The sequence below is a fragment of the Gavia stellata genome, chromosome 17 (genome assembly GCF_030936135.1).
Source record: "Gavia stellata isolate bGavSte3 chromosome 17, bGavSte3.hap2, whole genome shotgun sequence".
Lineage (NCBI taxonomy): Eukaryota > Metazoa > Chordata > Aves > Gaviiformes > Gaviidae > Gavia > Gavia stellata.
In genome coordinates, this window is record NC_082610.1 from 6,966,963 (window position 1) to 6,979,580 (window position 12,618).

A 12,618-nucleotide genomic window follows, 5' to 3' on the forward strand; every position below is an offset into this window, starting at 1 on the left:
TGAAATACATTGTTTAGGCATTTTATTAGATTCTTTGTGATTTTGAACATATCTATTTCTCTCTCTCCTGCAAAACAAATATTTTGCTTACAGAATTTCATGTAGGTGGGTTTGAAAAATGGAATAAATGAAATGTAATATCTGCAAAATAAAAATGTTCTTCAATCTTAATGTTTTATTTTCCACACTTTTGCAGGAATTATTTTTTATTTTCATTTTTTCCTGTTTAAGTCTATGACTTTCGGAGTCACACAGATTTGTGCTATATGTTCCAATCCTGTCAATTTATCACTAGTTTCACATAAATTATTTCACTCATAATTCATATTTCACTCCTCCTGTGTTCAGTGGAAGTCAGGCACGTGTGCTGAAAGAGAAGGTTTGGCAATAAAAGTTGTTTAGTGTATAAATAAGACCAAGATGTTGTCAGCTGACAACAGTGTATGGAAAGAAGAATAGCAAAGGGAGCCTGATAGATAAGGAGTAATCCACAAATGCAGTCTAATAACACAGAAGTAAATAAAGTTTCAAAGGAATGATAACAGATAAAATCATTATCCCAGAATAGAATGACATGGTAAAGTGCAACAAAAGTTAACTTCATGTTTATGCTTCTAGTGCATGGCTCTCATCTTCTCTGAGGTTTTGTTTAAAAAGGGGGGGCGAGGCGGGGGAAGCTCAGAAAATGTTTCAGGCGATGCAGGGAAAGTACTAAGTAATTTTATCATAAAGATGAAAGTTTTAAAAAATAAACACGTAAAGAAAAGTTCTTAGTGGTCATGTCAGTATGCTTCTTAAGGCCTCCCTATTAGACTTAAAGAGCAAATAGAAGTGGTTAAGTATTAAAAATGGGATGCCTACTCCTGTCTCCAAACGTCCTCCATTGCCGCTTCCTCATACAGTAACATTGAACAGACTTACAAAATTTTGCATAAGATCACCTAAAGCTACTCCTTTCCGATAGCAAAATGTATTTTTCATGTTATATACAAATGTATTTTTCATGCTTACTCTGTAAGTCTGAATAGAATGAAAATGGGAAAAAGAAGTCCTCTGTGAAGAAAAGAAAATAATTACTAATTCTTTAGTTTACTCCTAAAAAGTTAAACTCCAGTTTTATTGGGAAGGTCAGATATTTCTGGAAGTCTTCCTCTCTGTTCAGAAAACAGCTAGGTTCTGCACAGTACAGTGTAGTACGCACAGAAATACATTAGCGTAGGTAATTACGGCAGCCTGTCGTGTTAAGCAGGCTGTGTTGTCTCTGATGCCCAAGATAGTTTGGATATCTTTGCATATGCAAATATGTCCCCAATTTTGTTTCCTAGGTTATTATGCTCATGGTTATTTGCAAAAGACAAAACCCCCAAAACAATATATACTTAATTCAATCTATATTTTTGGAATTAAGTAATTGAAAGGATGAATATAATAAACTTATTTCTGGCTTATCCATTCCAAAACCCTTTAAACACAAAAAGATGATTGCCGATTTAGCCGTGTGCTTTGAAAATTTCTCATAAAGCACACCTTAGAGTATTCTTAATCAGAGTATGATTTTTTTTTAAATGTAAAAAATGAGTCTAGTACTATGTTAAATCCTTGAAAATATTTTCACAGCTAATTCCATGTAACTTAAGAAGTCTGTAACCTTGTTGGGGTCCCAGGTTTGATTTTGAAACATCCTGAAAGAAAGCAAGCATTTATTAGGAATCTCACTTTTGTTCATGGAAATAAGCCCATTGTAGTTAGCATCAGAAATGTATTTATTTCCAGAAAATAGTTAAAGGTGAGAGTTGAGTCATAAGCTCTGAACGTAGGCACTAACCACTGAAATAGAGGCATCCTTCAGTGTGAGTATTGCTGAAGATGTTAATGCAAAGTTCATGGTAGCAGCGTTAGGGAGAATTAGTAATCAAAATAAACGAGGTGGTTTTCATGAATCAGCCAGTAATCGCTCTCCTTAATAGCATCATATGAAGTTCTAAGAACAATAATAAATTATATTGGAAGAAAGTTTTCTTTTATGAGAAATAACCATTCTACTCAGAGTTAGAACAGGAAAGCTATTCATGTAGATTTTTGCAGTTTTAGGTAGTTACCATGCCCAAGGATTTCACGCATCAGAGTTTACCTCTGTCAAGATTCCTGCCCTAGTTCCTCAAATTGTTTCCATGGCTACTTCTGTCTTATACGTGATTTAATAGCCCTGAACTCATCCATTATCATCTCTAAAGCATCTCTTAAAGACCAAGGCAATGAAGAGAGACAGAAAACTGCTGTTCCTTGCCCCACCTCTGATACCCAGTGTGTTTTGCATTGTAAGCTTCATTCTCCTCCTCTTACTCCTCCATTCCAAGCTGATTTTCCTTGCAAGTGTACAAAGTGATTTTATATTTTGTGGGACATTCTATACAGTCCTGTTTGGGCTGTAAGACTCCATGCTAATAAACTTTACGGTGGTGTTTACAAAAGTTTTATGTGGCAGCAGTAGGTCAGTGAACATGTTGTTGTTTCCACAAGGAAGCAAATAAATTTGAAAGTCTGTTTACTTGTCTTTCATTCTTCCTCAAATGTTTTCTGGTCCTACAACTTTTCCCTACATCTTTGTCTCTAAAAAATGCTACTGGCGAGGTGGTGCTGTTATGGAGCAGTGATGTTGGGACTCAGTGCTTCCATTTCCAGTAGTAGCATCACTTTCTACTGGTGGATTCTTCCCTTCTCTTATAGTGTCCCTGGGAAAAAACCCAAGACATTTGAGTAAGTCTCTCTTTAATATGTTGCTTTGTTATTGGTGAGAGTTTATCAAAATGATTTTTCTCTAGCACATTTAGCTGTCAGAATTCCCACACCGTCTTAGGAAGGAAATTAATTTTGTTCTAAACATCATTACTTTGAAATAAAAAGATTTGGGGGAGAGAAATTTAGTAAATTTGGGGTCCAAATTGTAAGACAAGAATCTTGGGGCCCAGCTGTGTGCGTCCTTGTATCTTTTGGATCCCAGACACTGGACTGTTGGTATATTTACTTTTCTTTATATAATTTTACAAATCTAAATCCAAATTGCAGCACCCGCTTGGAGCAAAGTTGATCTTCATCCTGTCTACTGTAGAGGCAAAATAAACATACTGTGCTGTGGGGGCTTGATTCTTGTGTACTCTATCAGTTGGCACTTAACGTAAGTGAATGCTCCTGTTGTCGATCATGGCTGAGAATTGATGTTCTCTGTATGTTCATAGAAATATGAAACTTCCTTATATTCCTTTTTATTAAGTAAACGATAGTCCTTGAAGTCAGAAATTGAAACACAGGCTGTTCCCTGCCTGAGCAACATCCCAATGTAAAAGTTGTTTCTCCCTGTGTGTGTACCTTGGGTCAGAATAACCTGCTCCGGGCTGAGTCCAGTGCACTCTGTGCATGCTGCCAGACTAGCACTTGTGTTGTGCTTTAATTGATGTTTTATTTAGAACTGTTGATTGTGAGGGTAGTAGATGAAACTATTTTTTTAGATATATTCTAAAGCAACTTACAAAGTGCATCAGCAGCAAACTACTAACAGGTAATGTTAAAATAATGAGTTGTCAGCCTCTGTGTTTATGTGTATATATGTATAAAATAGGTAGAAATCATGCTCGTTTTCATTGCTATTGCTGGCAAATTTCAGGAAACTGTAAAGCAAATCATGAAATGTAATTATTAAAGGTCTTGTTCCCTGCCCTTCAATTTTGTACATATACATTGTACAGACAATTTCTTTCATATCAGACTTGATTTACTGGATGTTGATAGTAAGTTAGAATAAATTTATTTATTAAAATTAACACATGCAGAATCTAATAATGCAGCTTTTCCTAGGCTAAATTCACACTGAAGTACTTTGAAATTTTCCCCGAATAAAAATTTCTTTGTCGCTATTCCAACCAGAGTCAATAATGACATGCATTTAAGTAGACGTCAAGTTGATGAATCAAATAGGTTGAAGTAAAGCTTCATAGATTGGGATCTCAGTTGTCTGTACTATTTCGTTGTATAAAACATTGCCAGCATAATTTAAGAGTCCTCAAATGGCTTTTTAATTAATCCCCTAGAATAAGTAACACAATGCAAAGTGCTGAAGGCTATTTCCAAAAGTTGGTCGGTGGTCAGATGAGTAGTAATTGAAGAAGCAAGCTTAAGATGAGAAAGTGGAACTCCACCAAAGGGATCCCTTTGTATTGTGAAGGTGAATGTTATAAGAGGTGAGCTTTTTGCCTTGGCTGGAATGCTGTTAAGTGTGGTTGAATATTAAAATCTAACTTTAGTCTACAAAATAGTCAATATTTTGTATTATTAATATTCTATAAATACTATAATATACTATTGCAATATATAGCATATGCATAATAAGATGATAGTATATTAATCATTAACATATTAGTATTTCCTCTACATTAATATTTTCTACTAATAGGCCATGTCTGACTGTAGATAATTGTGAAGTTTAGTAAGAAAGTCTGTTATAAGAGGAGGACTGTACGTGTTTGGACAAAGAATAGCGATTGCTTTCAAAACAGTAATTTTTCATTTACATAATGTACATTAGGGGTACAGTTACTTTTAAAGGGATATTTGAGTCAAATAGTTTCATTAATTGTGATAAAGTAATTATAAGGTCCTACACAGCTTAAGAAACCACACGTATTTGTTTGTTGAATTATAGCCATGAAGCATCAAATAAAGCTAACTTAGACCCAAATTCAAACCAAGAAAAGGAGGTGGCTCTCCCAAAAATGAGCTGTGGAAATCCTTGTAAAAGGTGTTGGGGAATCTGAAAGATTACATGGATTTGGGGGCAGCTGGACAAAGTTATGGAAGAGGAATTCTGTGGAAAGTTACCAAATACATAGAAACCAGAGCTGAAGTTGGCTGAACGCTGGGCTAGTGGTAGAGGCAAATATCAGATGTGCTTCCTAGTACACGCGCTCTCTCAGACAGGTTTCTTTTTGTAGCTTTTGCGTATAAGCAAATCAGAGAGAACCTTTCATAGCGGTTTGAATGTACTTGAGGTTTTGTTGTTGTACAACTTAAGTTGTAAATATTTGGACAAGTCAATGAGAATTCGTTTGTTGATTAAAAAAATAGCAGGATTTTCTCACTGTTATGCCCAGTGTAATGAAGTTCAGTGAGGTATTTATGGAAATGCAATTGTGATATAGCAGATAAAGCTGCAATATGGAGTAAATAAGCTTGGGAAAGGGGTAGAGAGGAAGAATTTTGGAGCACCGTCCCCATGTGAACCGGAGGACTCGAAATTGTAAGCGAGGGAGAGAGGGAGTATCCACAGCCCCATTAGGCTCTCTTTCTGTGTACTTAGATACCTCATGGTCATGCCTGTGTCTGAGAACAATTTGGTCTAAAAATCACACATCCACAAGCAAATAAATAGTAAATTAAAATTCATAAAAATGAATACACCTATAGAGATTTTAACAGGAAGCGCTTAAAGGCTGACATGTTGGCCTTGTTGAGGCTTGTCAATGGTTGAGTGAAAGTGAAATGGATGGTTACAACAGATATGTTGTATCTACATTTGGTTCTAGTTAACTTCTGAATTTACCTAGGTAGTACACATTATTCATTAACTTTAAACTTTTCACTGGTATAAAGTGGAAACAAAAAGAAAGTATACTGATATATTATGTTACAGTGTACTTTTGCAGTAGTTTTCAGGACGTTTCAAAATTTGCTAGTGGTTTTACTATTAACAAAATACCGCAAACCTGAAGCCTACTGTACCGTGTCATTTACTCTTACATGAACCTAAAATTTGCTTCCTATTTTGTGAATGGTTCCGACTCATCTTCTAGAATGTTTCTATGTATGGGGTGAAAAATTGGCAAAAGTTTAATCTAGAGAGCAGAACAGTAGACTGAAATCAGTGGAGTTGAAATAGTTATAATTTCTGCTAATTGTGCTATTTTAATTCATTGGGGAGAGAAAGACCCTATAAAACAGCTGTTCCCACTTCGTAAAGAGGGCATTGCTTATTAATTAGAATATGAAAAATAGCTTATTGAAAAATCCCTCCATGATGGTTAAATCCAAGGAAATTCTGCTTGTACCAGATTTGAATAGAAATGTAAACTCATTTTATAACTTTGCAAAATATTTGCATTATAGTTTTGTTTCACTTTTTTTGGTTGAGCGAAAGCTTCTTTTTCTAGGTTAAATTGATCAGCTTGTTTTCTCTTGTGTAAACTGTAAACTTCAGTTGTATAATAATGTCAGCATTTTGAATTTTACACTGTTTCAGACTTTGAAGCAGTTTGTCACGTTTTTTGTTATAATAATCACAAGCTATGAATCAACCGAAAAATGATGGCAAATAATAAAGAAAACCAAGGAACTGCAACACATCTGTAGTGGCAAAGCCTTACGTAGTATTTTACTCTGATGCAAACCAGTGTATTACGAATCTGCATTACGAACAAGTTTACTGTTGAGTGAAGAAGCGCTTCACAGCCTCACTACATGAATAGATAAGATTTAAAGTTTTTGTATTTAAAGACTTGGGAAGAACGAGGTGAAGTTAAAATGGGTCTGCAAACTGAACTGTATAGCAATATTCTAAAAGGAATTTCTCAAATCAAAAAAGTAGTTTTCCTATGTGTGTAAGTATAGGAAAGATGATCAGGTGGATACTGTTTCAGAAAATCTGGAAAACCAAGAGGACAGAGAGGATGAAGAGGACTAGAGAGAAAAACAAACATTGATCAGTCCTTTTTATACACATTTTCCAGGTGAAAGAAGAAATCTGAAAAAAGAGTAGAGGAGGAAGGTGGCATTTCCCCTGTGTCGAAAAAAAGGTGAAAGAATGAATCAGAGATTTATTGGTCCAAAACAGCAGATAAATAATAAATGTGCTTTTGCCTGAATGCCCATTGTACTAAAAGACTGATTTGCTGTGGTGGGTGTAGATAGTGGCCAAAATACCTTGACTCATAGGTTTAATTGAAATTACTGCTCCCTGTTCTGCTTAGACATTATGGAGCTCCTTCGGATCGACTGGAAAAACACCTACATCACATTCTTTTACTGGCACAGGTATTCCTGCTAATATAGGTGGTCAACGTTGCTTGAGAATTACGCTAAAGTGAAACTAGAAAAGTGCAAGTAGCCTTAAAGTGAATCAGTCCTGAAATCGATAGAGTATAGGTTGGGTTCACTGCATGATTGTGGTAGGTGGCTTCAGTGTCATGCATCTCAACCTGTGGCAGTACTCCTCTGAAAGTGGTCTGAGATGAGCAGATGGAAAATTTCTCTCTACTATCAGCGCAGCTCATTATTTATTGAACGTTGCCCCCAGATAACTCTATTTGATGCAGATGAATCTGAGGGCATATTTGCATACTGTTGTTAATCTGAGAAAGAAAACATGTTTTTCCAAGACTGAAGTAAAGCAGATGTTTTAGAAATGGGAAAAGAAAGGCCAGAAATAATAATCCAAAGAAAGGTTAAAGTATGTTACAAAAAAAGGTAGATTTAACTTGCATCATGTCTGTACAGTAATTGCATGAGCAGAAATTGTATGAGAGAAGTTCCAGATCTCCCCTTTCAGGGAATTTTGGCCAGGTTTTTTGTATGTGATTTGCCTGCTTCATGGACCACAGAAGTCTGCTCTCGTCTGCTTTTGTGAAATATTGTGTGCTGGAATTCTTCCTTGTTGAAGAAGGGGTTCATTGCTTGTGTCTTGAACCTGAAAATGTTTGGGTATTCAAAAACTTGCATATTGAAACTTGCACTTTCAAATATTTTGTCTACTACCTCACCTTCAAACCTCTGTGTCTTGTGTCTTTAGATCATTACATCTATGACATTTAAAAAAAAGAATTAAAATTAATGTTTTTAGTACTATCCCCATTCAGAATTCTTAAGTGGGTGACCGACCCTATATTCAGTGCACTAATCTTGGTTAACAATCTTGATTTCCTTACTTTGGACTTCAGATGCTATTTATTTGAATATCTTGAGATAAATAGAAATAAAAGAATGTATAAAAAATAAATTAATAGAGTATAGGGTATGCTATTCTTCAACAAATGTTTGATCAATAGATTGATAAATTATTTTCCTTATTTTTTCTGTTATATTGAACTTAATTTCTCACGGGAGTAAAAAAGGAAAATCTGAAGTCAAAAGCCAAGCAAAAGGAAAAGATATTTCCTGTTCTCAACAAACTTCCAAAATAATTTAGGGTTAGAAAATTATTCTTCCTATGGCTGTCCATTTCTCCTAATTATTTTCCAGTTTCCATATTGTTTCACTTGGTTACATTGGACATTTTGTTTTCTCTGCCTTTGTTCCTCTTTTCTCGAGGTTTAGTAGTTTGGGTTTTTTTTAGTTTTTAGAATTTTTTTGGTATGTAGGTGATCTGTATAATTGACTCTAGATAGATTCTTAAATTCAGGTTAATCACATTCTATAATGTATTAGTTACTGTAGTTCATGTTACATTTTCTGTGATTGGGCTTGTTTCTTTCCCCATCTTAAATTAGCATTTCCCCTCAGTTAGGCTAAGGGCAGGTATTCAGAGGTTTCTGAATTCTGCACTATCCATTGTTGTGTGAGGGAGGAAAGGCAGCAGCCGCCTGGGCGTACAGGAGAAGGCCAGCGTGGCGGGGATCAACCAGCACTCGTACACCAAAAGCCCCAGCGCCTGATCTCTGCGCTGTGGCCTGTAGCCCTGAGTGAGTTACACGTCTCACAGCCAGTTGCACGTGAAGCAAATAGGAAATTCTGAAGATGACAAATGCCAATTGAAGGAGGAAATAAAAGGATACCACCTTTTATGCTTAGAAATAAAAACCTTTACCCAGGTAGTAGAAGACTCAGGTTAGTTTCAGCTTAGCCTGGAGGGATTTGACTGCATCTCTCCTATGTTCCGAAGACTGAAATTGCTTCCATATCTGGATGGTTGCACTTGAAGCAGAGGATGAAAGTGACAGCATAACTCTAGCCAAGCGTGACAAAGCTGAGACTTCTAACGCTCATTTTGTATTTACAGACTTGTTAATAAAATACGTAAGCAGGTGTGTACCTTGGAGCAGGTAACAGAATGCTTTTATGGGCAGTTTTGAAAAGACAGACAATTGATGCCATCACCAGCTGCTGAGGGGAAAAAGAAGCTTAATTGTACTTAAATCGAAGCTTAATGTAATTAAAGTTCCCAGATGTGTGATGATGCACTTCTTTAACACTAGGTGGTCTGAGAATGACTGTTCCTTGGTTTTTGCTTTGGGAGAAGAAAGAAAGACGACGACTCTTGTCAGAAAACTTTAGTTTTTGCTGACTGAGGAGTTCTCAGAAGCACTAAATATATAGAAAGTTGGCAGTGAGGTATGTGGGAGTAAGAAAAACCTTCCATGTAGAAAAAAAGTGAGACGGTGTCCAGTATTTATACTGCTGATATCGTGCACTAACAGTTGGTTCTATTTATCAGCCGAGTGTGTAACTAGTGAATATAACTCTAAGTATTACAAATTTCACATCAAACAATGCAAATAGGATGAATTTCAAAGACTAGCATCCTATGGGCTAAAAGATAGAGTATTCATAGACTTCTGGTCCCATATGTATGGGGGTAATGTTATGTTAGTTCGAAGCAAGATACTTGTTCTGGGAAGTTTGTGTTGAGTGCTGCATTCTCCAGAAGATGATGGTAGTTTCTCAGTTTACCTTTTTGGATTTCAAAGTCTTCATAGTCTGACACCCGTTGATCTAGTCACTGTCTATTCTGAATCATGCAAAACACAAAATGCAAAAATAGCTTTCAGCAGCAGCATGTAAAGCAGGGTTTGCCATATCAAGGTCAGAGAATTCCTGGTGTTTCCAAGCATGGTGGGAAGGAACAAGACAAGATTTAAACATTGCTAACATGACATTGAAAAAACACTTCAGCAGGAATATCCAGAAAAACATTCCAATCAATAGTGCTTCTTTTTAAATTTTTTAGATTTATTTCTCTTTTGCAGAAAATACAAGTATGTTTGTTCTGTAAAATTTGCCCAGATACAAAGCTGGGAAACTTGGTTTAATGTACTTGTCTTTAAATTTTATTAATTCCTACTGGAAAGAAAGGATTAGCAGAACTTTATATCTATATACACCATACAATAATTTTAAGGTTTTTCCACAGTTGAAAGAAATAGCTAGAATATGGGGTTTGTGGAGCTATTTTATTTTGTTTTGTTATAACCAATTTGAAATCCTGAGCAACTGATGCATATGAGCTGCCTGTTCTTGTGACTTGTCCACATATGCACAGGATGAATATATAAAGAACATTTCCATACTTTAGGAAAAGTTGTACTACACAGAATTCGTGATGGAGCACTTCATTGTTATGAATGTCACATTTAGTGTATTTTTATTTTATCTTCTCCAGACTGATGCCATGGCATCATCAGGCCTTTTCTTCAAAGATGGCAAAAAACGCATTGATTACATTTTGGTCTACAAAAAGTCAAGTCCACAGGTAGAAAAAAGAAGCACGTTTGAGAAGAATTTGAGAGCAGAAGGGTTGATGTTAGAACGAGAGGTGAGTCTTGTAGCTTATGTGGTATAAGAAAAACTTTATAATACTGTCATACTTTTTATTGGATTTATAAATGATTCCTGACAATCTTACAAGCCTTACCAGTCAGGCTTTGTTTAATGCTATTAAATTAATAATAACAGTCATTTGATAGTGTGTGTTTAACACATTTTGGGGATGCATGCTGGTATGCATAGACACACACGCATGTACCCACAAAGTATAGTTACATTTAAATTTCAGCAGGTGTAGTAAGAGGGAAAACTTCCAGCTCCTTATGCTTGCAAAACAGAGGAAGCTTCAGTAATTCATGTTGTTGCTTTAATATATAACCTCTGTGTCTCTCAGCAGAATGCATCAAACTAAATGTCTCTGGTTTTAAAGGGAGAAAGATTTTCAATGTCAGGTTAATCCATCTCTAGCTTACAGGGCTTAATCTGCACTGGGTTCTTTGAGGTAGACTATTTCACAAATTAAGTGCTACTGTTCAGACATCTGAATTTTCTTGAATAGATTTAAAAAAAAAAAGGCCTGCTATTCTAATAGTATTAAAAATTAAATTAATATTTTACAAAGAGTGCAAAGTTTCACTGTCAAATCCCTCCTCCTTCGTTTTAAATACTGAAACTTTTGAAAACTTTGAGTATTTTTTTTTTTTTAGTTTCATGAGTGTAATTTTGTCATCTTAACTCCTATCTGTTATAGTCTGTTTTCCCAAAATTCCAAGTTAATATCTCTTCAAGGCTCCTAATACACTTGCTGGTACCATAGAGATAGATTAATGTTTGTGTCTAGGTGCTCACAATCAATCTCCTAAATATATATTAAAAACAAGGTGTTCTTTGCATGGTCAAAAAATAAATTATAGGGAATTGTGGTTTGGCTTGCATTTTATTTTTTCTTTCTTGCTGTGTTGTAGTGGAGTGTGGTGGATATTCAGGAATTTTCAGTTTCCTTCTGTGAAATGATGGGCAAAAGCCTTTATTTGTCCATCTAGAACCATTTCACAAGCATGTTACATTGTTGCTGTTGTGATTGGAATATCTGTACTGACAGTGTTAATGTAAAAAGGAAGGAGAACAAAGCCAGGAAAACAGCCTTGCGTTTTTGCTGTTTCATGAATTACTTATAAAACAGGCATATATTTAGTCTATCCTGAAGTAAGCCCCTATACTTCATGTGTCTTTCATTCTGATTTATACTTTTCAACTCAATAGAATTAGCTTACATGTTCTGTGTTAAAGCAATGAGCTTTTAACTGTTTTGAAGTACTTGCAAGTTCTAGCTGACAATGTAGCATGTTGAATATTCATAAATAACCGACCTGACAGTAGTTTAAAATTTGTTTTTAAGGCTTCTAAAAATTGTTTGGAGCCTAGTAGAAAAAACTTGTCGGGTTTTGTGATATTTATTGAAATCAGAACAAGCTCAGCTGGAGTCAATTCAGAAGTATTGACACTTCAGGAAAAATATGTTATTTTATAAGATCATAATTCTAGATATCAAGTGTTTTAAATTGTCTTCCAGTAGTATTTTTTTAATCCACATGTTTTGAGAAAAAGAAAATCCTAGAAGTAGTATTATTGAACTGCGATATGACTTTATGGAACTGGTAGGTAGAATTGTGAACATTTTAGATTTTATTAACCCTTTAACTAAATTTTCTTTTACCTTTACTTACCAAGCCTTGCATTACTTGAATTTTTGAGAGGCTTTAATCAGACTCAACTCTATCAAAATACATGCTTACAAAAACTCAAGCAAATACATCCTGGGAGAAGGGCGTGGAACTGAAGTGTTCATAAGAAAAGATAAATATAGGAACCTATAATGCTGAAACTCTTGTTTTATGTACAAATAAATTAATGATGAAAAACATTTGTGTAGACTATTCCTTGTAATTTTAACAAAAAATCTCAATTCATAAGGAGATTATATTTATAAGTTCATAGCAGATACCGCAATTATTTAACCATTCCCTGGAGTTACCGTTTTGGTGGAGTGGGACCTGCAGCCTTCTCTCAGCTGTTCTTATGTCTCCAGCAGCT

At 35.3% G+C, this 12,618-nt stretch overlaps 1 protein-coding gene across 2 annotated transcripts in view; it reads left to right on the top strand.

The window, feature by feature from the left end:
* ANO3 (anoctamin 3) overlaps positions 1-12,618 on the top strand; it is a 197,274-nt gene that overhangs the window by 127,338 nt on the left and 57,318 nt on the right. The window contains exons 4-5 of one of the 2 annotated variants that reach the window (XM_059825931.1): positions 5,707-5,709; positions 10,421-10,573. In XM_059825931.1, coding sequence (XP_059681914.1) covers positions 5,707-5,709; positions 10,421-10,573 — 156 coding nt within the window. The remainder of the gene's footprint in view (positions 1-5,706; positions 5,710-10,420; positions 10,574-12,618) is intronic. The other variant, XM_059825930.1, reaches the window with a different exon arrangement.